The sequence below is a fragment of the Sinocyclocheilus grahami genome, unplaced genomic scaffold, assembly GCF_001515645.1.
Source record: "Sinocyclocheilus grahami isolate Dianchi unplaced genomic scaffold, SAMN03320097.WGS_v1.1 scaffold174.1, whole genome shotgun sequence".
Classification (NCBI taxonomy): Eukaryota; Metazoa; Chordata; class Actinopteri; order Cypriniformes; family Cyprinidae; genus Sinocyclocheilus; species Sinocyclocheilus grahami.
In genome coordinates, this window is record NW_015505353.1 from 1,233,652 (window position 1) to 1,261,638 (window position 27,987).

The window sequence follows — 27,987 nt, forward strand, 5'->3', positions numbered from 1 at the left end:
ATATATATATATATATATATATATATATATATATGCACGCACATACATGTACATAAAAAACCCTTCCTTATTTATTTAAAAAAAAAATGCTTTTTCTTCATCCAGATAAGATACCGCTCTCTGTGAACATTTCCCAGAAGCATGCAGCCAGCATAACTGACAAAAATGTCTTTGTCAGAGGGTCAAATGTGATTTTCAACGTCCAGATCCACGACCCAAGTAACTATCTGAAGACAGCTGATGCAGTGGACTTCATTTGGGACTTTCGGGATGGCAACCAGTTGGTCACCCACAGCAATGTTTCAACCCATGCGTACAACATGCTTGGAAATGTTACAGTCAAGCTCCTCGTGGAGGCATCATTCCGTGTGCCCTGCCCACCACCAACCCAGGCTCATACGACAGGTAATCTCATAAACACGGGCACTTTGCAGACAACAGATATCCTATTATCCAAGCCAGACATATCATATTCATTATTATCCATCAGGACAAAATGTGTCCATTTATCTTACAGCGTAAAGCAAACTTATACTTAAAGCTGCTGTCATGTTAAAGGCCAGCCAATATACAGTCATTCTATTAAATAATTCAATCACTTTCATTGTTGCAGCACTGCCTACGCTACCACCTGGCACTCATGCATTCACTAGCAAAATGGTGACCACCAAGGGTGAGATGAGTTGTGTTTGAAGCAAGAAAAAAAAGTCGAATAAAATTACATATCAAACGGAACACTTAAAGGACATTTCTTTTCTTTTTAATTCCTGCTCCAGCTCCTGTCATCACCAATCCTTCACCAACTACCACTCCTCGAGTCTCTACAACTGCTGCCCCAACGACCGAACCGCTCCAAACTGATTCAGAGGTGACGTCTATTACAGCAACTGCTGTACCTGAGGCCAGTTCAACCTATAACCAGCCCACCTCACCGCCGATGATCAGAAAAACACACTTCATGGAGTCAGACTGTTTCCGCCATATGTATGGCTCCTTTGAAGGCGAGATCATCATCATTGGTAAAAAAAAGATTGTTGGACCACTTATTTTCAAAAAGCAACAATTTATGGCAAACACATTCGAGAACATCTCATAACATCATGATTTTGGTATGTATCAGGGTTATTGTAAACTAATGGAAGCTTTAATTTGGGCTTTATATCTCATAATTTGGACTTTTAACTGACAATTCTGAGAAGAAAAATTGGAAGTGTGAGATGTAAACGCAATTGCAAGAAAAAGTCAGAATTGGGAGAAAGTTGCAATTACCTTTTTTTACTGTTTTTTTTCCATGGCGGAAACATAAAAGCAGAATTGCAAGATACAAAAGATTGCAAGATACAAACTCGCAATTGTAGGTCATAACCGCAAGATGTAAACTCACAATTCTGAAAAAAAAAGTCAGAATTGAGGTAGAACTCAGAATTGTGAGATGTAACCTCGGAATTGCAAGAAAAAAGTCAGACTTCTTTCAGAATTGTGAGAAAAAGTCTGAATTGTGAGATTAAAAAAAAGTCACAATTACCTTTATTTATTTATTTTTCAATCGCATGGTGGGATTTCAGCTAGTTGCCAAGGCAACATTTCTCTTTTCCGTTTAGTTTGTTGTACTAAAATAAATAAAACTAAATCAATAAAAACGACATAAACATACTTAAAAAAAAATAATAATAATAATAAAAATGAAAAAAAAAAAATTACCAGAATTTTTATTAAAAATAAAATGAAAACAGTACACATAAAAATAAAAACATTCAAAATAATACCAAAACAAACTGTGTCAATGATAAATTACACAAAACACACTTTGTGCTTTGTATTGTACTCCATTATATACAAAAGCTTTATCAATATAATTTTTTATTAAATAATAGTAATTAATTTATAAAACATAAGATAATGAATTATAAAATATAATTTTAAATATTCAGTTTCATGTCTGTTTCTACAGAACCTCCTCCAGCTCTGCAGAACCTGTCAGCCAATCAGATTTTAAAGGTGTCGGCTGACAAAGTGACCAACACATCTGTAAACTTCATGGTGACTTGCTCAGGCAGGTAAGATTCACAAACGCAAATTTGTCACGCAAAGACAGGAGATCACATGCTTCACATAACAAGCCAGAAATTGAAGAGCATTTATTAGATGTAGATGAATCTGATCCACAGTGAGCAATTGAAGCCCTGCAGCTGAGACATTTCACAGCATGTCACCGTCATAAACGTCAAAAACATTCAGTCACATTTACAACACCGATGACCTCTGGATCACACACAAACATGTTACACACATTCAATCTCTCTTTTTCTCAGTGTTCCCTCAGTGGCCTGCACCATAGTGACCAACTCCGCCTGTCGGGAGGTCAAGAATATCGTGTGTGAGGACGTGGCTCCTTACGGCGAAGGATGCAAGATCAGTTTGACGCGCATTTTCCAAACGCCGGGCAATTACTGTGTTAACATCACATTGGGTCTGCCTGGAGGCTTGGCTCTTGCCACCACTACCTCAGTTACAATTGGCAACAGCCCTGACACAAGTCAGTCTTGAGAATTAGTTCATTTTGTCTATATATTTATTTATTTTCAATGTATTTTTATAACATTTAACTAATATATAGTTTCGAAGAAGCGTCACACAGCAGTGTTATTTTTTTGTATTATTTAGATACTATTATAGTATTTATTTATGTTTTAAATCAGCTTTGATTTTTATAATTTGCTTCAAGTTTTAGTCATTCAGTGCGTTTGTAATCTTTATAGGTTTTTTTCATTTCTATTTAGCTTTTTCATTTCGGTTTTAGTCATTTTAAATACGTTTTTTCAAGTTTAAGTAAAGTTTTCTTTTAGGCCTATCTAATGCTTCTATTTTATTTTAGCTATATTTTAGTATTTTTCACTATTATAGTATTTATTCACGTTTTGAATTGGCTTTTAGTTTTAGAATTTGCTTTATTTTTAACCCTTTAACTGTCACCCCCCATTTTTTGCAGGTGCACTATCCAAACTTAAATTGTTGTAATTTATTAACACTTTGGAATACAGACATAAGGTTGGTCTCTTTTTAAAGAAGAAAATCAGCAGATTATTTAAGTATCAAAAAGTTATAGTAGTTTAAATTGACTGTAAAGAAAATGCACTATATTAATTGTATTTTATATATAATAAATATTTTACATATCAGGTTTTACTCTAAAATTGGTATAAAATTATAGCCTTATGTCTAAATAAGTTATGTTCCAAATTTGAAGGTGATATGAAAAAAAACCGAGGTTCTTGTAAGATTTTATTTAGGGCGTTATACCACAAACAGCCACCGGGTGCCATCCAAACTCCATTGAATTTTTTAAAATGTATTTTTCTGTCACAAATGTCTAGATTTCTCTGTCAATATTACTTCTATCTCAAAATAACCAGAGAATAACAAGACTCAGACCTTTCCAATGATATGTTATTTATCAAGATTATAAAAAGTTTTGATTTTAAAAGACCGTAATGCAATTTGTAATATGACACTTGACACTGCCCACTAAGGGGGAGGAGACCGCCAAAAGATTTTCAAAGTACCATTTCCATGGTAACACAATGTCTGATTTCGAAATGGTTTTCACAGGATGAATCTTGGGCTTCTAAGCTTTCAAATGATATATGATTTATGATGATTACTAAAAGATTTTATAGAGAAAAAAGACAACAAAAAAAAGAAAAGAACGCCAAACGTCCCACAGGTGTTTTAATGTTTTAGTAATTTTACTAAGTTTTATGTGCTTTTGTCATTTGTATTAGTTTGTTTTTTTAAACATTTCTATTTAGCTTTATTTTTTATTTCAGTTTAGCATTTTTAATACTGTAATCATTGTTAAGGTTATCATCCAATATTTATATTTTATTTCAGCTTTATTTCAATTTTAAAATAAACAATTAGTAACACTGCTACAGTGTTAGTAGTGCCAATCCCCCCCATTTTTGGTCCCCACCAATATTACAATTGTATAAATAAATGTACTTAATTTCTATAATTATAAACATTATTATTGACTACTGAATATTTCCATTTTTGTCGCTTGCCTTCTCTTAGATTCTCCTATATCCTCCCATGTAGCTGATGTGGTTCTGTCTTCCAGCACTGTGCTTGTTTCCATCTTTGCATTCATTGCCGTCATGGTTTACAAGTGAGTACCACTAACCAAACTGATATTTTAAAAACATAACAGTACGCAACTTTATCTTAATTATTTATTTGTGTTTTTTATTCCTTTCAGGCGATATAAGGTGTATCGTCCGGTGAGATGCTCTCTGTTGGATGATGCTGAGAGAAATGCTGATAACTGGAGTTTAAGCAAACTAAGAGCAGCTCTGTTCTCTGCTGATGAGGAGAGAACCCATTTATTGAGAGAGGACACTATAGACTGAACTGAGTTGTTGCAGCAGTCAGTTGCTATTTATTCGATACGAGTTTGGCTGTAGTTTATCTGAGAGAATAACAGAAGTGATCTCATAGGTGCCTACCCTTAGCAAGATTAGATAACATTGGTATCTTCTCATCAGTTTAGCTAGAATAAGTAATCATAGCATTTTAGTTATAGCACATGCAAGCTTTAAATATTTTTAATGGAAGATATGGGATGAATGAGCCCAGATATGCCAGATTTACAGGGGTTTCCATCATCTAAAATGACTAAAACAACTACGAACTGACCAAATGTGTCCCATGCGCAAGTCATAATTAGTTTTTTCCCCAAACCAAAACCACTAAAATAGAAATTGGGATTTAAAGCTGAAAATTATTGCTTTTGCCCATTTTTCTAATGATGCTTCGTGGCATTTCATTTGACATGTTCATATGGAATGTTTCTTAATTTGCAGACAGGATTAGAAAATCGAGTGAGTTGTATATTTAATGTTTTGTAATGTTCTGAGAAGTTATACGTTGTTTTGAACATGGTTAAACATTTTAAATATCTGGGGACTGAATTTGATGCATTTTTTAAAAGAAAAATACGAGTTTGATGGTAATTAAGCTGTTGTTTCATAAGAAATCACTTTACTAACAAGTTCCTTTTATAAAACATGAATTAAGCAACGTGGGAAATGTGTTACTGATCACATATACATGCAGGTATGCTCATGCATTTAAAATGAACATTTGACAGCAATTTTCTAAAATATTTATCACCTCTTATGATTTAAATAATGTATCCACTTCTGTAAGTGCTAAATATATTCGAATAAAATTTCTAAACCACTTGCTAATGATCTACACAACTTTTGTCATTTTCTAAATCTTCGTACAATTAAAAATGAAGGCTCAATTTTTTGTGCACAGTGATGCCACAGAAAAAGTAGGTTTGGTTACTCAAAGTACAAAAAGAACCATTTCTTCTTAGTGTGAAGAATTTTTTACCTTTTAATCTAATGAACCCTTTTTTCTCCACTATAAACAATATTTTGAGCAATGGAGAGTTCCAATGGTCCTTCAAACCATAGGTGCCAATAAAGACCTTTATTTTTTTAAGAGTGTATGGTATTTGAACTGACATTGAAATGAAACTAATATTTGGGGATGGGAGGAAGGGAACAACCTTCCAGTTGACAAATCAACACCCTTAAATACACACACACAAATAAATACATTTAAAAACAGCACCTGTAAAAGCATTCAACAAATATGGACACAAAGAACACCCAAGGAATCACAAACAATGGTAACTAGGAGCCAACTTGACTTTTAATTATTTTCTCTGTATCAGAGGCATTTGACAAGTGGAGGTGTGTGAGGGCGCACAAGCACGGTCGGAGGGGGTGTTGCTTATCATGCTGAAATCAGACCACTTTTTACCCCGGAACTATTCCAGCTCCCGGATTTCCACATCACATTCCCACTGAAACATGACTCACCACACAACACAGCCATGAAATGGGAACAGATCCCAGTCAAAACAAAAACTGTAGCATCCATAAGACATGAAAAAGTAACATAATAAAGACTTCATTGTTCATATTTCATAAGCAAGAAATGAAGCAGGCCCTTGAAAAAAAATTCTATAGCCATCATTAATCAGATCCCAAATAAACACAATACTTATGCAAGAAATAAAGCCCAATACAAGGAAGCCACATCACCAAACCAAGAAGCAGAAAGAAAAAAGCAGGTGAGGTTTCAAATCAGTTAGCGGAGAATAAATTGCTGGCAAAAAACGAAATAATTTTCTTACTCACCTCTTAAGTCTAGCCATACATGATTTATTTATTTATTTTTTCTGTGAGGAAAGGGGCAGATGGAACATGACCCCATAGATTCTAACACACAGCAATATGCCTCTAATTTAAATACTTTTCTAATAAGAGGTAGATCAAAAACGGTGTAAGAGAAGGGTGGAAAGAAAAACAAAACGATCACTTGTGCCCCTCTGGTCAGCGCTCGGCGCCACGCGCGTACCCAGTGCGGAAGTGTTCGCGAGGGACTTGAGGTATCGCTGCGCGCGCTGGAGGTCTCAAGTAAGATGGAAGTATTCCCGCCACCCACCCTTTCCTCAGCTGAGGTAGACAATGGTCTTACTAGTGTGGAAGCATGGATGCACTCTTACCACAATCAAATCATATTAACATTCTGCATGAAAACAAAAAGGAATATTGGTTTCTTTACTAAACGTTTTTTCTTTGCTAAAGTTCATATATATATTTTTTTTTGTTGTTGCTTTTGTCACTTTGAAATGATAAACGAAAGCTATAAATGAAACCATTCGCGCGTCCATCTCTACGTTACTGCTCGTTAGAGACGCGCCCTCGACTATTGTAACCTATAGCTATCAACGCAAAAGCATCAGAACAGTTTAACTCCCCGAACCCCTGATATGCATTGACTGACGTTAAACACTGAAAATCTTCGGCATGTAAAGCCCAGTTTGATGCAAAAAAACAAAACCAAAAAACGCCCGTCCGAAGACCAAACGGAGCGCATTATTTGAAAAAGGAAAGGGAGAAAAAACGACGAGCACGGGAAAAGAAGAAACAACCTCAATCGGGCTGGTCGTTATTTTAATTTGATAGACAACTAGTCGCACTGAGGATGAGGGGGTGTCAAAGAGGTTACAGCAGGACCTTGCTTATCCCTGACCTCTATTGCTTGCATCCGACCCTAACTGAAGTGTAATGAAATGCGGGTGAAACGTCTGCTACCGCCGATACAGTTATTAGCATATTAGCACGGCATTGCTGCGGTATGTACGGTTGGCGTTATTTCTCATTACCTTGACGGTGTTCAGAGGGTGGTGGCTCCTCAGCGACACTGAGGCGCTTTTCTTTTCTTTCTCCTATCTGTAGCTAACACAGAAGCTCAAACTCCACTCTATTACCCACGCAAACGTATATATACACAGTTATTCATCGCGCACGCGGCAAACAGAGCAAGGCGGAGTTCGAGATTCCTCCGTTAACTACAGACTAAATTTTACATTTTCTTAAAAAAATAAAAAATGTTCAAGAACTATTAGCTTTATAAAGTATACAAAATACCACAAAGCAAAAAAAAACAAAAAAAAAACAGAATTTTTTCATATATCATTTTCTTTTTTCTGAGGTACTCTAGCCTGAGGTAGATCAGTAAAATGCATATTAACTTGGTTTCCTGGCCAACACCAATCAACACTTCCCTCAGTCATAAGTGGCAGTGTTGCTCCACCTTCTTTCATAATTTTATATATATCTATTAACCTATAAAATGCATCAGAATTTATAAAATGCCACTATGGATCCCGGGACAGCATACTTCCATCAACAATCCTCTTTCCATCTCAAGCCAAAGTCCTTAAGCCCCACCCTGTGTCACCCATTCCTTACCCCCCCCCCCCCCAAAAAAACAGGCTTGAAACGCCTTTTACACTCAAATGCTGCATTTCCCAGTAAACTCATAACAAAAACAAAGTTTAACGTCTGTCAATTAAGGTCTGTGCAGTTACCGTATTAAGGCAAGGACTGGGTGGCAGATTTTCTTATGGTTTGATTGAAAGGGAGGGGGGGCTGTGGTGGTGTGGTTGTGTACACAATCTCACTGAAACTTTCAGAAGGAATGTGTGTAAAAGTGTGGGGGGGGGGGTTTAAGGACATTCCCTGACCCCTGAGATGGACACACCCCGTGTCCTTTCAGTCTCCGAGAAGACGCAGTGGCTCTATTTCCTCCGGGCGACTGCTGGACCTGTGGCCGAGGCCTTGGGCTGCTGCTGCCGCCTCACCTGAGAAATAATCTCCTGGATCTTCCTCTGGGCCAGCTGGGACACATGAAAGAAAACAACGAAGGGGTTGAAATACTCAAATCAAACAGCAAAATAACAATACCAAATCACTTCAGCAATAAATGGAGACAAAGTTAAACATTTTCAGATGATTGAATACTGGACAAAGTTGTATGTAAGGCTCAGTGAAGGGGCGGCTAAATTACTTAACATTACACTGGGGGGGAAAACGTGACTAAAGTACTAATAATAATAATAAAAAATTATAACTACTAAATACATGATTAAATAATTTAAATATATTATTATATACATTCCAACAAATGTATTTCAATTGCATTACTATGACCATCAAAATAAATATATAAATAGATTTCAATAAACTATCAATTAAAACATCTAAATTATCATTTACATTTCAAAAAACACATTTCATTAAATTTATTTATAATTCATTATTATTATAAAAAGTCACACTCATTGTGAGCTCCACATCAAAAGTTTGGCATGACAACACTTACAAACTTACGGATTACTTATGATTAGTTGTCTTTGCCATCAAGCTGGGATCAGAGAAAGTGTTTTAACATCAGAAAAATGACACCTTTTAACCCCATTCTGCAGTTCTAGTATGTCTAGTAGCTCAATCACCTGGCTTGCATAGAAGTGGCCTGTGATTTTTACTACAACTTGGTCATTTTCATCAGGCGTCTGGTCCCGCGGGACAACCACCTCTGCACTGGTCAAGTTCTGTAGTTCATTCACCTAAAGAGAAACACAGATCAGCTACAAACATGCAATGTTGGGGGGGTTAAATGTATCTGTAAAGCAAACATGAGCACTGAAAATTTGTATTAGAAATGTAAAGTGGCCACTTACCGTTTTGCCTCCTTTGCCAATGACCCTGCCAGCGGCGAATGATGGCACTTTTATGTGAGCCTCTAATTTAACCTCCTCCTTCGGACCAAAGAAGTTTTCCTCTTTTAACTTCCCGAAGATACGTCCCTGAGCCTGAAAAAAGCAGCACAGAAATCAACGCATGAATATGCAATCAAATGAGTGTATATCGATAAAATGGCTCAATTCATACCATGTGTAAAACATTTTTACCTTGAACTGTGCCTCTGGTGGTCCAGTAATAATGACCATTCTTTGCTTCGTGTCAAGTTCATCAGCAGGTGCAATCTATCCATAATGACAGATCTTATACTTTAATACTGCTACAGCATAGCAAAATAGAAAAATTTTAACTATTACGTTTAACAAACCATTTTAGGATGAGGGTAAAAGGTTATTCTTGCCATCACTCACTTTGATTGATGCACCAGCGAAGCGGCTGAGCTGTTTAATGTGCTGGCCCTGCTTGCCGATAATAGCACCAACTGCCAGAGCAGGAATGAAGAGGTGCACGGTTTCCGACTCCACCTGTGGCTGCTGACACAAGTACACTCATGAGTTATGAGCACACATTTAACACTAAATAAATCTGCTTTTATGGAGACACATCCAGAGAATATGCCACAAGACATCCTGGGACTCAGTCAACTAACTACTAAAACAAATAAGTTAACAAATCAACTATTCACTCAACAGAGGTCACAACATGAGGAATCAAGATTTAATCTTTTGAATTCACTCTGCTTGGAAAATATTGCCAGGTTCGTAATTCATCCATCCCACACCAAAAGCACCATTTATTCAAAGTAAACTGCAAAAACGGCTCATTCGGACATGACCCTGATGTAATGAACATGATATATTAACACGCTGCCTATTCAACAAACAGACAATCTGCTCACCCAGTTATAATTCCCCCTATGCTATATTTTTAAAATAAAGCTCCTAATTCAGTCTGATTTTAACTGATCATAAATAATTTTTCATGTCACAGATAAGTTAATTTTTCACCATATGCAACACAAAAATAATATTTAATATAAAATACCTAACAATACTTTCAATGAATTGTATACATTAATTTGAACATTTTTCAACAATAAATTATTATATACAAATTATATTTGATACTTCTAATAGCTTCTCAGGAGAAACTTTAAAATGTCCATTAATGCACTTTAAACGTCTCCTAGTATCATTTAAAGCAGGCCAATCTAATAAAAAGTTTTATAGTCAATGAAGACTTGAATAAATCAAAGGCAATTCTTCTTTCAATGAACATGCATAAGTAAGTCTTGTATGTTCAATTCTACAACTTCTATATAGAGTCTGGTCATTTTTATTTTCAACAAAACCAATGATTAGATATTTGCTTTATAACTAGAGTCACTTCATATAATTTATGGATACATTCCTTCCATTTACCACTTTTTGGAAATATACAAATTCAGTATGGGTTTAACATCAGATGTGGGTATTTGACAACAAATTAAAAATAAAATAACCAATTAAAATAATAAAAAACAAAACAAAATGCTGCTGTATGCAAATTAGAAAGGCTTTTTATTTTTAAGAATCAGTGGATGTAAATGGTCATAAAAGACCAGTTTAAACAATTTCTCTTATATCATTTCCAAATAATATATACACATTTTTTTACATTTACAATTTAATCCACCAACTATTTTAGGGGCTTTTGTATTTATTTGATATAAATCCACAAATGTAGATTAAGTAAATATTCAACTTGAGAACAATTCAGAAAGGTCTCTAGGACAATTTGAAAAATAAATCACTAATAAGTCAATATAGACACAAAGGACACACACCTGTGCATTTCATCCTAGTTTATGGGTTAGTCTAACTCCCATGTTATTTCATGCCCGTCCCATCTAACTGCAAACTTGACAATGTTCATTCCTATCCATCAACACACACACACAAAGCACTTTAGGTCTACATCCATACATGTTACGTGTTAAACATCAGATCCGGAGCATTCCAGCATCTCTGTTAGCTGTGGAGGCTGAGCGACACCCCCTGGGCAGCGACTAATCTGGGAACAGACGTTTGTCCCTTCATCCAATCCAGCAGCGAGCAGCCAAGCCATGCAGTGCATGGTGGGTAATAAATAAAAACTTACAGAAAAGGCTGTGCTGCAGCTGGAGGAGAGTGTAGAGGCCCAAAATGGCACCTCACCCCCAAACGCACTGCACTACGGGAGAAACACACACATTAACACTCACACTCCCACACACACAGACTGTAGGTGCCCGGCTCACATTTTGCCGTTGCATATATTAATACGCTCCCTACTCTCATAAGTGTACAGCAAACACAAACACCTCACACACAAAACATTTTATCCAATTGTGTTACCCCAAATGATTGAGCCCCAGCTGGAGGTCCTGATAGAACAGAGGGTGACATCCCTCCACTCGCTGCACCGGGAAAAATACCCAACGCATTCAGATTGAGCCCTGGAATCAGGTTAGACTGTAGCTAGGGGAATAAGAGGGCAGAGATTTTTTTCTTGAGATGATGAAGCTGTGCTGTATACAATTTTAGACAAAAATGGAAAGTCATTGCAGGCTTACATGCATAGCAGCTACATCGTTCTCGTAGGACTCACGGATTTTCTTCATGATTTCTTCTTCTGCTTTTGCACAAGCCTCTAATGTGCCCTTTACAGTGATGGTGCGCTCTGGGTTATACAACGTCAGATCCTGGAGACTGGGATTGGAGAAATAAAAAAATGAAAAAAACAGTAGCTATGTTACTAGTACAAATAAATGCTAAATAAATCCAGTGTTGTTATTAACAAACTATTAAACTCATTGCTGTTAGTAGAAAAAGATTTAAAAAAAATAATACATAGTTAAACATATTAGATGGGGGGAAAAAACTGAAATACTACAATTACTCAAACTAAAAATAAAGCAGAAAGGTGTAAAAACAAAAATGACAAATACACAAAAAACAAAACTAGAACCTGAATTAAAATTAGACTGAAAACAGAAAAATAAAAGCCAATTCGAAAAATTGATAAACACTATAATAGTATAAGACTAAAATTAAAACAAAAACAGAAGCCAATTCAAAATAGTATGATAGTTTCTAAATACTAAATCAAAACTCAAAAATATAAACAAAGCTCACTCAAAATATATATATATATATATATATATATATATATATATATATATATATATATATAAAAAAAGTATATAAACACTTAACTCAAAAAAAACAAAAAAAAAACAAGCTAATTCAAAGTATTCATATATACCATAGTAGTACACAAATAATACTAAAACAACACAATAAAACCTGTGGGAGCTAAACAAACACCAAATTACATGCTTTGGTATGTGTGACATGGGTGGGTTGTCAACCTTAGGTACATGTAGCAAAAGGGGCAACCAGTCACACACAAGTGATAAGTGAGGAAGATGCATCCTATTCAGTAGTATATTTAAAAAATAAATAAATTCCAAATTTGAATGTCAAGCTACCACTTAAGTACTCATACTGATATATATATATAAAAAAAAAGTATATAAACACTTAACTCAAAAAAAACAAAAAAAAAACAAGCTAATTCAAAGTATTCATATATACCATAGTAGTACACAAATAATACTAAAACAACACAATAAAACCTGTGGGAGCTAAACAAACACCAAATTACATGCTTTGGTATGTGTGACATGGGTGGGTTGTCAACCTTAGGTACATGTAGCAAAAGGGGCAACCAGTCACACACAAGTGATAAGTGAGGAAGATGCATCCTATTCAGTAGTATATTTAAAAAATAAATAAATTCCAAATTTGAATGTCAAGCTACCACTTAAGTACTCATACTGCCGATTTTATTTAGCAATAGGCTGGAGGGAAGCCAAACACCCCAACTGAACTCTGCAGCATGTATGAATCAACTGGACAAGAAAACTGCATATCCAGTGGTTCACGAAGCGCCACTCACATCTACATATAAAATGTTATCTTGAGCATTTATATCAAGACCTCTGCAGAATAAATATGACCTCTTGGAAAGTATATATTCAACTGAATGTACCTAGTGCATGCCAAGAATCCAGCATACAATGAAGAAAAAAAAAAAAGGTTTGCTGACCTCATGAAGCAAGAAGAACAATGATACAACTACTTACGGTGAGATTGTGATCTTTGTGTCAGTATCTTGTTCGATTTTCTTCAAGTTGCGTCCCTCTTTTCCAATCAGGCGGCCAACGAAGTTATTATGAGCTAGAATCTTCAGAGGGATTTCTTCAGTGCTGTTTATGTGAGAGAAGAGAAGGGTATAGTGTGACTGAACGTGCAACATGGACTGTAAATGACTCTGTAACAGTGTAGTATGACTAACAAAGACCGATCAACAGAAACAGTATGACACAGTGTCTGTGTATCAACGCACATCTTAGTGTCGATTGCCTCTTTCTGCATGATCTCCATGATGTTTCGACATGCAGAACTGCAGCCCTCTGGTGTGGAGTGAACCGTGATGGGCTTCTCCGCGGCCCCTGCATTCTCCTTACGATGGATATCAATCCTGTGCACATAATATGTAATCAACTTGTTAGAGCAGTCTGATCAACTCTAGGTTTCTTTCCCAGATGCCAAAAGACACAAAAAGACATTTCCATTCCTTAACATTCAGTTAACGCAAATTGTTTAAAAGACAGTACATGCGATATACACTGACACTACTGTTCAAAAGTTTGGGGTCAGTAATCACAGGAATAAACAGCATTTTAAAATATAAAACAGATATTTAAAACCATAGCTTCACAATATTACTAGTTTTACTGTATTTTATTCAAATAAACGCAGCCTTGGTGAGCATAAGAGATGAAACAAAACATTTTAAACAACATCTAATATATATATATATATATATATATGTCACAAGCAAATAAATAAATCAAAAGGGCCAATATTTTCATTTCAATTTAAAAGGTGCGCATAATTCTTTAAACAAACTTGTTTTAAAAACGTCAATCACATTTTTTACTTGTCCCAATTAATAGCAAGTAAATTGATATATACATATTTTATAATTAAAAATTAGTAAATGGATAAAACAGACTTTTTTTTCTTAGCTGCAATTTAAAAGTTGGAAGTTTGTGTTAGTTTAAAAAAAAAAAAAATTTTATTTTTAAATTAATACATTATTGATGTTATTTTTAAAATCTCACAAATTAACCAGTGATTTCTGGGTAAAAACATTCAACATCGGAAGTGGATCACTGAGAATTAATACAAACTTGATCAGTGAAATTATCTTTAAGAATAATTAGGACAACCTACCTACACAGACTTAAACCTGACTTCAACATGGTTGCCGGTCACTGCATGATTAGCTTTCAACAAACCCAGCATTCTTTTGTTAAACAGTTATTTCACTTATCAGTTACATTATTTTGTGGCTTCATTAAGTCCTATATTGCAAAAGATCTTGATAAACAGGGTTATAGAGCATTTTCAACATGCAACAACAGATTCAGTGCTGATACTTTGCTTGTGTAGAACCTTATGTGCTCAGTGTGAAATGTTGTAACATCTTAATATGGATGCCAAAATAAATATGCTGTGCTTATGTGCACAGAGTGAAACAGGACTATTTAGAACTACGTACACTGCATATTCTTACTTTGAATGAGTCTGCTTGGTTATGTTGCGGATGGTAGCACCTTCTTTGCCAATAATAGCTCCTACAAACTGGGTGGGCACCAACATGCGTAGAGGCACGTCTGACTGTAGTTTAGGTCTTGCGCCCAGATTGGGAGAGCCTTGGCGAGGCGGTCCACGTGAGTTGAAACCTCTCCTGCCACCCACGGCAGGGGCATCTGCTGCAGCCGTTTCATCTGGGATATAGGAAACCTTTAGTGCGTAGTTCTCCATAAGGAAGCCATTTAATTTATCCAATGCTCTGGGGAAAAAAAGAGAGCAACAGAAGGATGAGAAACATTAACAAATACTAACATGAACAGATCTTTTCATTGAACTTGTTTTTAATCATGCTTCTGAGTTACATTTCAGTGAAAGGACAAAAGCCATATTAGGTGGACGAACACACAAAGCTACTTTTATACATCCTAAACGTCCTACTTGTTATTCTTGTGTGGGATATTATGCTTAGTTGAAAAATAAAATTAAATACAATTTAGGAGTAATTAAGACACAAATCTTTGGTTTAATCCTTTAAAGAGTTTGCCTCTTGCAGCTTTGGACCAAAATAAATTGCTGAAAATAAACAAAATTGGCCTCATTTATGAATACACTTCTGCATTTCAGTAAAAATTCATAATTCCATTCTTGCATAAGTTTTTCACAGTTCAATACAACAGTTCATTCTAGAATGTTTATTACTTTAATGTTTTTACTGTATTTTGTTCAAATAAATGCAGTCTTGTGAGGATAAGAGATTAAGTTTAAAAAATTGAACAAAATTGAAAATTTCTTTTCAATAAATATCTTAACTATTTTACCAACTAATAAATATCTAAACTAACTTTAACTATCCCTTTAAACAGTTTGACTCTTGCTGATTTGTATCAAAATAAAAACAATTGCTGAAAATAATTAAAATGGGCCTCATTTATGAATAAATTTTTTGCATTTCAGTAAATACTCAATTCCATCCTTGCATAATCTGTCAATTCATTGCAACAGTTTATTCAATTGTTTTATGAACGTGTCATGAATGAAACCCAAAATATTGCAAAGATTTAAAAGCATAGGTCTCCAGAAACCAAGCATGAATTCTAAAAAAAAAAACTATTTTTCTTTAATATTGTCCAATTTTGACTGAGACAAAGGCCATGAAAATCATCTCTGCTTTACTGCTTCCTTCTCAAACAGGACACATGTAAAACTTAAGCGAATCTGATGGATGGTGAGGGGGGAGGAGGGGTTTAGAGCATGAGGTTTAGACATGATGGAATGCCGGAGCCCTTTAAAGCCATCAAATCTTTCACTGACACTCCCTATTGAACTCCCTATTGTGCACAAACAACTGACTAAGATTCTTTCATCCAAGTCTTTCCATTCATTTAACAGAGGCTTCTTTACCAACCCCTGTGACCGCTCTGCAGTTCTACTAATCAAACAGTAGGTGGCACTGAATGAGTTATTATAATTGCTGAATAAATCCAAATAGCAGTGCATGTGGAACTGACAGTCTCCCATTTCACTGGGAGATGTGGGACAGAGACACTCTGGAGGGGGTGGGGTGGTGACTGAGCCGGCCGAATCAGAGGCGGATGATACTCACTCTCTGGCTTGGTCCTTAGCGGCATATCGTACGTTAACAACAGCGGTCTCCGTGTCAGTGTTGACTGAAGATGGAAGAGAAAGGAGGAAGACAGAGGGGGAGAGATTAACTAATCTTTTAATATATGGATTACTAAAGTGACAATCTGCTGAAGAGCACATCCTACCTTGTTCACAGCTCTCCACTGTGCCGTACTGCGCTAACAACCCGTCCAAAACCTGTAGGTGAAGAGACACTTTCAGACTGTGATTAAGACTAATGTTGTTAGAGACTACACATTGTGGTAAAGGTGGTATAACAAAAAAAATTTAATAAAATACATTTAAAAAAAGAAAACAACCAGACACACCCATAATGCTGTCAAAAAGGTTGAATAGTTAAGTGTTAGAGATAGTTCACCCAGAAATTATTTACTCAACGTAATGTTGTTTCAAATTTACTTTCTTTTGTGGAAGCATTTTTTTTCTGTTCATAAAATGAAAATCAGTGGGTTTTTTCACAAATGTTAGCTTTTGTGTTGCACAGAAGAAAGCCATACAGGTTTGGAACGGATGAGAGTAAAATACAATAATATAAATTTTTTGGTCACTTCAAAGTTGTGATAAGCAAGCAGCGATATTTCATTGGCCTCGTTAATGAATTGTAAATAATCAATTCTATTCTTGCATAATTTGTCACAATTCCATGCAACAGTTTATACAAGAGTTGTTTTATGAACATTTCATGATTGAGGCCCAATGGTTTAAAAGCATAGGTCACAAATAGCATAGAAACAAAGTGTGACCTCCAAAAACTGTGTTTTCTTCAGTATTGTCCAATTTTTGGGCAATAGCCAGGTGTTTGAGACGAAGGGCAAATTTACTGTGATGCACATCAGAGTGTAACGGCTTACCGAAAAACTAATTGTCGATTGGATTGAGGTGTTGGCTTTGCACTCAAAAACTAACGTAGATGAACATGATCTTGCAGGAGCAGGTTTAAAGCAGACTAAGTGACTAGAGAAGTCCTGTATGCGGACCGATTAATTATTCACAATAACACGTTTAGAAAATAAAATACTTTAAACAGTCTGCTCTTGCTGATTTGGATTTTGACCAAAAATTAAACTCAAAAGCAAACTAAGCATTTGGAATCTCATACTCAGACAAATAAAGAATTCAAGAAAACAGTTTTACACCTTATTCTCTGCAGTTCTTCGCTTCTGCCACTCCTGCTCTGGAGGAGGCGTGCAGGCGAACATTGAACATGGGCAAAAGGAAGCCAACAGGCTTAAACACACACCAGCCCCCTATACGTCACACATACTAACGCCCACAACCCCCCTAACCGCCACCACTTCCCTTCTTCATTCCAAGCCATCCTATTGGTTAGTGTGTGCATTACTATGGAATTCCCAGCAGCCACTGGGCACTTCCAGCCATTGGCTACGTAACCAGTCAATCATTCAGTCCAGGCCAATAAGACAAGGCTTCCTTCAATCGGGTGAAAGAGGAAGGGGGTGTTGGCTTTCAGACACCATGCAGTGCGGAGGAGGACAGGAAGTGGGGTTGATCTACACATTTTGGACGTTCACACATGGAACAGGCCTGCAGCCAGATGGGGCAGCAGGTTAAAATCCAGCCCGACTAAGCTCACCTGAGCATAGTCACACAGCAAAATGCACATCCCCAAAGCTACGCCATAACAGATAACACACACACTCCAAGATCTCAACATGTGCCCACAGAAACAAGACGACAATAAAAACACAAATACCTTCTATCTGAACACAACTGGCAGGTCAAACTCAAAGAAAAACAAAGGGAGAGATTAAATAACTAAGTCTCGCTCAAGTAGGTACTTGACATTTTCGCAGCCTGACATCATGTGATTCATTTTGAGCTGAAATAAGAAGGAACATAATTGTGCTATAAATTTAGGCATGTTTATCTGTAAATCCATGGGAAATTAAACGGTTACACATGATCCATGTTTTTTTTGATACATCTAAACAAATTCAACACGTCTAACTAAAGCCCTCGTGACATTTAGCATAATTTAGTAGTTTAAGTAGTGTTTAACAGATTTAACTGAATGTGCACCTAAAAACAGCACCAAATCAGCATATTAGAACGATTTCTGTGACACTGAAAACTGAAGTAATGGCGGCTGAAAATTCAGTTTGCCACCACAGGAATAAATGACATAAAACACAAAATATATTATAATAGAAAAAAAGGTATTCAATTGTAATAATTTGCCAAAATATTACAAATTTTCATTGTATTTTTTTCAAATAACTTGCAGCCTTGGTGAACATGTGAGATTTAAAAAAAAAAATGTACTGGACCCAAACTTCTTAAACTGCTAGCTTTTGCTTTTACAAATAGACTACAGATTAAAATAAATAAAAAGTGAGCCTTTATGACCTTGACAAAATATTTTTCATATATCAAAGTGGAAGGTTACATTTAGCATAACGGTTTCAGATTTTCAGAAGATTTTAAAAGACTCACATTTTGTTCTCCAACACGTATCATATATCAAAAGTGAATTTAAGCCGTTTTTATTACAAATCTTGAAGTGCAACAAACTACTACATAGGGGAATTAATAATGGCTGGTTGCTTTGTCAAAAACTGATTGATAGAATTATAATAAAAGGCCTTTTACGTAAAAGTATTCCTGTCATGGTATACATTTTTGCTTTGAAATCTTCTACAGACATTTATAAAGTAAACGTAATAAGAAAAATAATTCATATTGTTAGTAATATTTCCAAGATGAACATTTACGGGACTGAAGCAGTTTAGGTTTACTTGATTATCCACATTAGAAAAAACTTTATTATTGTTATTTAGCCTATGAATTATAGGCTACATCAGGCTTTTGAGGAACGTTTTGTACATCACTCAATCATCACTGTACTGCACTGCATTATAGGTTTGCCCTCCCACAAAAACTACAGATATTATTGTTATTTAGCCTACGAATTATAGGCTACATCAGGCTTTTGAGGAACGTTTATTTGTACATCACTCAATCATCACTGTACTGCACTGCATTATAGGTTTGCCCTCCCACAAAAACTACAGAGCTTTGATCATAAAACTAAGCATTTAAATATTATCTTAAGACAAATTATTGGGAGATATAGCATGAAAACTGATATTTAAGTAGTTCGCTATACACTGTATAACTATCATAATTTAATCTTACTTTTTGTCCATATAAATATCAGCAACTGCACCAAATTGCATATTGTTGCAGTTTTGGGCCTCTTAATAAGATTCAGGAACCATATTATCGTATGTATCAAATCTAACACTTAAAAAATATATTTTTGTGTGTGTAAAGGTTCAATAAACAGCTCCATTTAAAAAAACTATTAGAAAGTAAAAACACTATTATATGTCAGCCTTTACAGAGTTAAACATAATACATCATATTTACTAGGAACACTTCACTCATAATCGATTCATTGATATAGACTTTAAATTACGGCTGTGCGATCATTATCGTATGCATCAAATCTAACACTTAAAAAATATATTTTTGTGTGTGTAAAGGTTCAATAAACAGCTCCATTTAAAAAAAAACTATTAGAAAGTAAAAACACTATTATATGTCAGCCTTTACAGAGTTAAACATAATACATCATATTTACTAGGAACACTTCACTCATAATCGATTCATTGATATAGACTTTAAATTACGGCTGTGCGATATGGACAAAAAAAAATTGCGATTTCTTTGATCAATTTTGTGATTTCGATTTTAATCGCGATTTTGACACACACAGACATGCTTTACAGTCATAAATGCATTCAGTGTGAATTTGAAACCTATTTCCAAAAGAAAACCAATTAGAGCTTTATCAAGAAGCTGTAACATGTCTCCAGGGATTTTTTTTGCCATGCATTGGTCAGAGCTCTTTGTGGCGTTGCCTCAGATGTTGAACTAGATTTGTTGTGCCAAGTTCACACGTACTCCGTCTGCAGTGCGTATACAGTATGTGTATGTTGTGCAGAAGCAGCACGGACTCATTTTGCTTTCGCACAGGACGCGTTTGCAGTCCGCTCCTGATCCGCGGCTGTTTACCACAAACACAACATTTATCCATTATTTTGATTTCAAATCCAAACGTTGTTTCTGAAAATGCTTTTTCAGCATTGTGATTCTCTTTTATCACAGTACAGTAATACAATCTTTCATAGACATTCACGTTTAAACTCAATAAATATAACTTTGTTTAACTACCACCCCGAGTGCCATCTGTTATTGCGTTGTTTATCTAAAAGTGTAATTTTCCTTGTTTTAAATCTAGCCAAAAAGCCATGTGTTGACTGTGAAACAGTACAGTAGACTTTAATATTTACGGTGTAATTACTAAATTTCCGTGTCAATCATGTTAATTTTTACCGCAAATAATGCGCAGTCACTTTAATTGAGCACACCAGTAATAGATTCTGTGCGGAAACGATCGCAGCATGACTGCTGCAGACGCACCGCTCCTGGAGCGCACTGCCGGACCCCAATCGCATGCAGTGTGAACACTCTGATCCGTTAACATGGGCGCTGACAAAATACGCACCACAGACGGAGTGTGTGAACCTGGCGTTACGTTTGTATGCCTGCCCGGTCTGCTCTGTTCTGGTGCTCCATTTAGGCGCGCTTCATTCTGATTGGTTCGGAATCGGATAGCATACTGCGGGGAGATCGGGGTGCGGAAAATCGCGCTGTAAAGCGATTTAGAAAACGCGCATGCTCAAATCGCGATTTTATGACGATTTCAATAAATCACACAGCCCTACTTTAAATCATCTCAACGCTTCATATATTGTAGCTTTGATTTACTGTGATGGCAAACAATCCCATTATACTTTTACTCATTTTACCTGTAATAAAATATGCAATAAAGACTGCTGCAAACACAGGGCCCAAAATTAACAAATGTGAGGAAAGGGGAAGGACGTTTAAGTGAGTAAATAAAGAGTTTGTAGCTCAACTTTACTAAAACCCCCAAATGATACATATGATAGTCTAAACCTATTATAAGTAATGCAAATGATAAAGACATAAAACATGCAGTTCATGGTTTATTTAGTAGTTCGTTTAACAACTTTTGCCTGAGTGGAAAATTGACCAGCACAAGTTTATCTAGGATGCCCATTTCCCTCCCTGGAATGTGACGCGTGGAATATTCCTCACATAAAGCCATTTGCAGTTTCACATGGATGTTGTAGACGGACTCATTTCATACATGATGCTGTGAGTCAATGACCGGCTCTGTATGTAGCAACTTGCAAGGGAACAGCAAATAACCTCAATGCCATAGGATCAAAAATATAGTTTTAATTAAAAGTGGAAAAAATATGGTTTTATGGTTAGCAAGAAATAATTATCTGTAATATTTCAAATTTTACCTGCCTTTGCCAGATGTTAAAAAAAAAAAAGGTTACTGAATTGTTGGGGCCCACAGTAGCTCTTAAAGGGTTAGTTCACCCAAAAATTAAATTTCTAAATAAAATAAAAAATCCCCACCTAAAGCTCCCTATTATATGACATGTTGCTGACTAAATCTATGATGGACAACACTGCGAGTGGCCATTTTAATTGTAGTTATTGTCGACGCTAATGTTTCTTTAAATCATTACATTCAATCCAACATCAAGGAGGTAATGGCCTACTATTATAATACATTTAAAATGTAACTGGTAGTTGGGAAGCCACCCCCAGGCCTGATTTTACATATAACTAGTCTAGAAGGACTAGAACTAGGGGGTCTCAGCCCCTCCCAGCTCGCCCAGTAATTCAAACACTAGAGGAACTGGTCATGGATGTAAAAGCTGAGGAAACAATGAATCTGAAGTGATTCCTATGATCAGAGCACTTTTGTGGACATCTGTAAGGCTCTATTCACACACAGCGCAATAGGAATGAAACGAGAAAGAGGGATGAGAAAAGTGAGCATGTCATGCAAGTTTTCAAAGGGTCAGTGAGATCTTGTCTCGAGCTCACATGAAAAGCGGCAGGGAAAAGAGCAGCGTACAGAGCATTACATGCAAACGCTTCTACAGATAGTTTGATCTGATAAATGAAGGACAATAACAATGGGTTCGTAGGTGTAAAGGGGATTTTTTTTACTGAACATCATATGCTTTTATTAGATTTGATCTAGACTGACATCCGTACTAAACATGAAAAGCCAGATATTGACCATCCATCTTATAATAGAGCACAAAACACAGAGATGCTTATGGCACTTAAAAGGGGGTAATAAGGGAACAGTACAGTAAAGGGTGAAAGTCCGACAACATTTATAGTGTACACATCAGTATAGTGAACAGTGTTCATTTCCAAGCAAATTAGTCACAGAAAAAGAAAATTAACCCAATCAACTAGGTAGAAAAGGCTGAGGCCATTTCAAAGTCTTCATTTCATTCAATACAGTCCACTTCACCTTGGAATCTCAGAAAGTCTTATCAAGCTTAATTAAAAAAAGGCCTCAGCTTTTCATAAAAAAGCCTGAAAATTCCCAAAGAAAGTAAAATCTACAAACTCTTACCAATGGGTTTTTTCCCCTCTTATATGGTAACTGTCAAACACCTTGTTGACTCATGAATGTTGATTCAAACATCCAAAAGAAAGCGGTAATACTAGTGATTTAAAGCAGGTATATAGACGTGACCAACCCCAGATGCGTGTTAATTAACCTTCAGTTGTAGATGTTAGATTGATTTTGCATATCTAGCAGACAGATAAAACCTGACTTTACAAGATGTCATTCTGTCTGAAATGTCTGGCATATTGCCATTTTCCTTGATTTCACAAATGCTGACGTAGATAATTTGATAAACGTAGGGTCAACTTAAAGGGGATTTTATATAACGGAAAGGCTCAGTTCCGAAATAATCATACTACAGGTGGGGTTTTTTATTAGAAATTCATAATTCTACACTAAAGTCTACAAAACCAACTGGTAAGAGACAACTAGGGATGGGCATTTTTAAAAAATATTGTTTTAGAATATTTGGGCTTAATTTTTTTTTATATTTGTTTATTTAAAATGACGTTTAACAAGACGGACGTTATTTTTTTTTATACATGAATTTGTCACCATTTCTGAACAAGTTTGATTAGGCATTATACACAATGTTCTACAGCAATGTTACGTTATATTTCAAGGTTTTCTTTTAGATGAAAATGTGTAAAAAAAAAAAAGCAATGCAAATGAAAAATAAAGCAGACCGTGCCAATTACAATACAGTACATACACTCGAGTCAGTCTGTTTATCATGTTTATTTTGTCTCACATCATGTTAATGTTGAGGAAAACAATATCAACCACATGAAAGTTGGCTCCTCAGTCTGATAATAAGAAAGCGGGCCGACACAGACGTTCCAGAGACACAACGATAAAGATGTGCTAAGCAAAGTTTCTTACAGCGCTTTGTGTTTTCTGTTCTTAAACCACTCTCCCTCGGGGAAACTTAAAGGAAGCATACATCTCAAGATGGCTATCAGATAAGCTCTCTTCTTGGCTCAATCGGGGAACACCTGTGCTCACCTGCAGTTGTGAACAGCCGTCTTTCCTCAGTTGACTGCTGTTTGGATTTCTTGTGATTTCTCATTGTGGTGTTGATATGATAACTCCGTTTCACTGATTCATTTGATCAAAAGTAATTCCAAACTTCGCAAGGCAGATGACGACATTCTGTGATCAAATAAATCAACTTGTTAACATGTCCACAGCGTCACCCAGTGCATTTAGTTATAACGGAGTTTAGTTGGCTTGCTTAGGATTTTATCATGGATTCCCTCCATTTACTGCCAGCAAAGCAACACGTAATAAAATTTGAATAGTGATTTTTTGATTACAGATTGAATATTCGACTATTTGTGCACACTCCTAGAGACAGCAACCAAATTAATTTATGAATCAACTATAATTTGCCAATGAATGCAAAGACTGTAAGTACACTTTAAGGAAGACAACGGCATCACCTGCAACTGTCAGGAACGCAGACACAGCATGTAATGTTTACATCACCACGAGTACAAGCAACAAGCCAACTTGGCTACAATCCCAATGTAAACTGCACAAATGAATCATTCCACCATAAAAAACATGAATCAATCAAGCCATAGAAATATATTGATGTTACTTCTAAAGAGAATTTTCTAAAGGCATCAAGGGTTAGAAAAGGGACAATCTATATTTCTGCTTTGGATTCAATTAGAAATGACAACACAGCATTAGTAGCTTCATTCAGATTTACACAGAGCCTGTAAATATGCCATTCTGCACAGTTAAATTAATTTTAATGGTGATATCACTTTTATAGACCAGTACTTTAAGTTTAACATGGGTTTCATTAATGTGTATGCTTTGGTACAGCGATTGTGAAAGATCTATAACTGCCCAGTTGACTTTACACGACTCCAAAGTTCAAGCTCTGTATATTTGCGCATTTACACACCAACATTAAAAAGAACAGTATGTACAGAGGACATGGGAACAAACATGACTCTACCTGAACAGGTAGACACTAACTCTCACACATACACATTTATGTCCATCACACATGCACATAGATTGAGGCCTAAACAGTGAGCAAACATAGGGGACTTGTAGCACACTGGCGTGAAAGAAACTCATCTACCTTAATAGAAACAATCAACATCGACGCACATGCATGCTTCAAGCAATCAGCATGCATTAACAGTTCTGAGTGCTTTATAACATCAATGGTTGAGCTGTATTATTTATTTAGTGTATTGTGCTCCGTTACAAGCTATTGAAAAATCAGCTTTTACCTCCCTAAAAGACAGTTAACCACAAAACAAAAGAAAAGTAGTGTGCAAGCTGTTTTAATTATGACAGTGAGAAAACAGATGGATGATCTTGATTTAACATAACTGTCAAAGATATTGCTGGGATAAGCAACAACTAAGTAAAAGTACAGTCGTATGACATTCCAGTTTTCACGTACAAATTAAAAACTTCCCTTTTCTTTTGAGGAATTTGGTGGGATTGGTGTGTTTTTCCAGTCCTGGTCTGCATTCCGGTGGGAATGCAATATGGAATGTTCTCCTACAGCAGATTAAGCTATAGGAGCAAGACCGGAGTGTGTGTGTGTGTGTGTGTGTGGTTAGGACGGGGGTGGGGTGTTAGTGCCCCATTTCAGGGTAACAGAAACTCTCTCTGCCCCAGGGGGTGGGGTCTGGTTACCATGGTAACAGGTTAGCCTACAGACAAGAAAGGGAAAAAGGGTGGGGGTTTGGTTGTGACGTAACGGAAGTAGCTGGCATCTTCATTTACTTGAAAATCCAACGGACATGCAACATAACGGTCTCTGTGTGCACACGTGTATGAACATACATAGTACAATGGGGCGGTTGGGGAAGACTTCCCACCACAAACACTCCTGCAGGAACCAGGAAACACGGCCGAACGTTATAATTCACAAGCCAGTGACTCCATCACGAGAACTCGCAACTCGGTCTAAATCAAGACACTTCAATATTTAGTTTTAGAGTAAAAAGACAAAATGTAGATAATTTCAGCCATAGTTGATATTAATGCACAAGGTTTAAAAAAAAATCAAGTTACAAATTACATCTACAAATAGAAAGAAAAGAAAATTAGAAAAATACCACCAAATGCATTATAAGTAATAATAACAAAACAGCTATACATTCTTTAACTTGAAAACCAAAAAGCCCTCTAAAAAATTAATTAGGGCAGGACTTAAGCATACACCAATAATAACTAATTAAGAAATATAATTCACATTGTTTTAGGCTGAATGTAATTTTCCACACTAAAATAAAAATTATTTTTCCATTTTTAGCAATTAAAAAAAAAAAAAAAAAGCAAAAGCAAAAGACCCAGCTATATTACTTACTTGCAGATTGCAATCAGAGAAATTGTTGAGTGACAAATCATATTTTTTTTTAAAATAGCTTAAATATTTATAACAGAAGTTAACAGCACTACATTATTAAATAAAGTTAACCAATAAAGACTGACTGTCCGTCCAGCATCCACACAAAGGTTCAAACTTTTTCCACACACACACACACACACACACACACACACACAGAGTGTCTGTTCTAGCTGAAGACCCTTTTCCCACACTCTCTTCTCGCAGTTGGGGCCCCCCTTTACTTAAAAAAAAAAAAAAAAAAGCAAAAGCAAAAGACCCAGCTATATTACTTACTTGCAGATTGCAATCAGAGAAATTGTTGAGTGACAAATCATATTTTTTTTTAAAATAGCTTAAATATTTATAACAGAAGTTAACAGCACTACATTATTAAATAAAGTTTTAACCAATAAAGACTGACTGTCCGTCCAGCATCCACACAAAGGTTCAAACTTTTTCCACACACACACACACACACACACACACACACACACACACACACACACACAGAGTGTCTGTTCTAGCTAAAGACTCTTTTCCCACACTCTCTTCTAGCAGTGGGGCCCCCCGAGTGTCTGTTCTAGCTGAAGACCCTTTTCCCACACTCTCTTCTAGCAGTTGGGGCCCCCCTTTAAGCCACATGTGCGCATGCACACACACATACAGTACAAGCTCGGAGTAAAAACGGCTACGCTAGTAATCGAGGAAGCTAGCAATAAGAAAGAAAAATGGTGTATGAAACTAAACTTCTAAAGGCCAATGGGCTGTCCAAGCAGACTCCTCTCGGTGTACACTCAAGCCTGATTAAAGGACGGTGTCACAATCATCATGTTTTTAATGTATAAAACATCTCAACTATGCTACCAAATTACAACTCTTCATTAAAAGTAAACTTATATATTAAATGCAGGTTAACAAATGTTAAAGTGAATATTTATATATAACATTATTGGGTCCAGTGTCCATACAGCCAAGCACACACCCTGACCACACTAAAGCGTCCAGAAAACGGCTCCATAACATGCACACCACCCCTTGCTACATTCACACACACACGGGGCCAAACTTTACCCAACTTTTATGTTGTGTGTGTGTGTGTGTGTGAAGGTGGGCAGGGCTTAAGCGAGACTCATATGATGGAATGCAGGATCACTCCCATCATGCATTTCACTATACTTAGCTCTCATTGGCTCACAGTTCAAACCAACTTTACATACACAATCTCTGACCTGCTCCTATCAACATTTATTGCACATGTGCAGCACACAAACACACACACAATAAACATTATACACTTAACAGTTAAATTATCCTGTTTCTATAATTTACACACTCAACTAGGCGTATTAAGCTATTGTTTTTGATACATTGTTTTGATACAGTGTATAAAACATTTTAACGACAAATAAACGGATCACATGTCATCTTAAAACATCAGCTGGCCCATCAAGAATTGCCTTAAAATTGAACTAAGCTCAACATGCGTTAAACCATTACAAAATAAAAAAGCAGGCCTACTGTAATCCAAATAAACAAAATCACAAACACTACATAACATTTAAATTGAACATGCTAAATGCTTAAACTTGTCATCTTTAAACAAAACCACCATTAACTTATACCGCGTACAATCTACGTGAAAACCGCTTTATTTTTGAC

At 36.1% G+C, this 27,987-nt stretch overlaps 2 protein-coding genes across 3 annotated transcripts in view; one reads left to right on the forward strand and one right to left on the reverse strand.

Annotated features, from left to right (window-relative positions):
- LOC107593611 (protein QNR-71-like) overlaps window positions 1–5,236 on the forward strand; it is a 7,822-nt gene extending 2,586 nt beyond the window's left edge. Inside the window, exons 5-11 of the mRNA XM_016283406.1 lie at window positions 106–405; window positions 614–673; window positions 777–1,019; window positions 1,952–2,057; window positions 2,313–2,536; window positions 4,075–4,168; window positions 4,259–5,236. Of these exons, the coding sequence (XP_016138892.1) occupies window positions 106–405; window positions 614–673; window positions 777–1,019; window positions 1,952–2,057; window positions 2,313–2,536; window positions 4,075–4,168; window positions 4,259–4,409 (1,178 nt within the window). The 3' untranslated portion in view covers window positions 4,410–5,236. The remainder of the gene's footprint in view (window positions 1–105; window positions 406–613; window positions 674–776; window positions 1,020–1,951; window positions 2,058–2,312; window positions 2,537–4,074; window positions 4,169–4,258) is intronic.
- Window positions 5,237–6,234: 998 nt separating this feature from the next.
- On the reverse strand, window positions 6,235–16,650 carry LOC107593613 (insulin-like growth factor 2 mRNA-binding protein 3). Of its 2 annotated transcripts, none has more exons than XM_016283409.1 (12): window positions 16,585–16,650; window positions 16,419–16,482; window positions 14,796–15,074; window positions 13,560–13,694; window positions 13,297–13,419; window positions 11,722–11,857; window positions 11,504–11,626; window positions 9,539–9,658; window positions 9,338–9,412; window positions 9,107–9,238; window positions 8,879–8,992; window positions 6,235–8,263 (listed from the first exon to the last, which is right to left on the reverse strand). In XM_016283409.1, exons 3-12 carry the CDS (start codon window positions 15,044–15,046, stop codon window positions 8,165–8,167), a joined length of 1,308 nt encoding a protein of 435 aa, XP_016138895.1. In that variant the 5' UTR covers window positions 15,047–15,074; window positions 16,419–16,482; window positions 16,585–16,650; the 3' UTR covers window positions 6,235–8,164. The 2 variants fall into 2 exon arrangements, with proteins under 2 accessions (XP_016138895.1, XP_016138894.1); XM_016283408.1 differs by having other exon boundaries at window positions 9,539–9,661.
- Window positions 16,651–27,987: the final 11,337 nt, after the last annotated feature.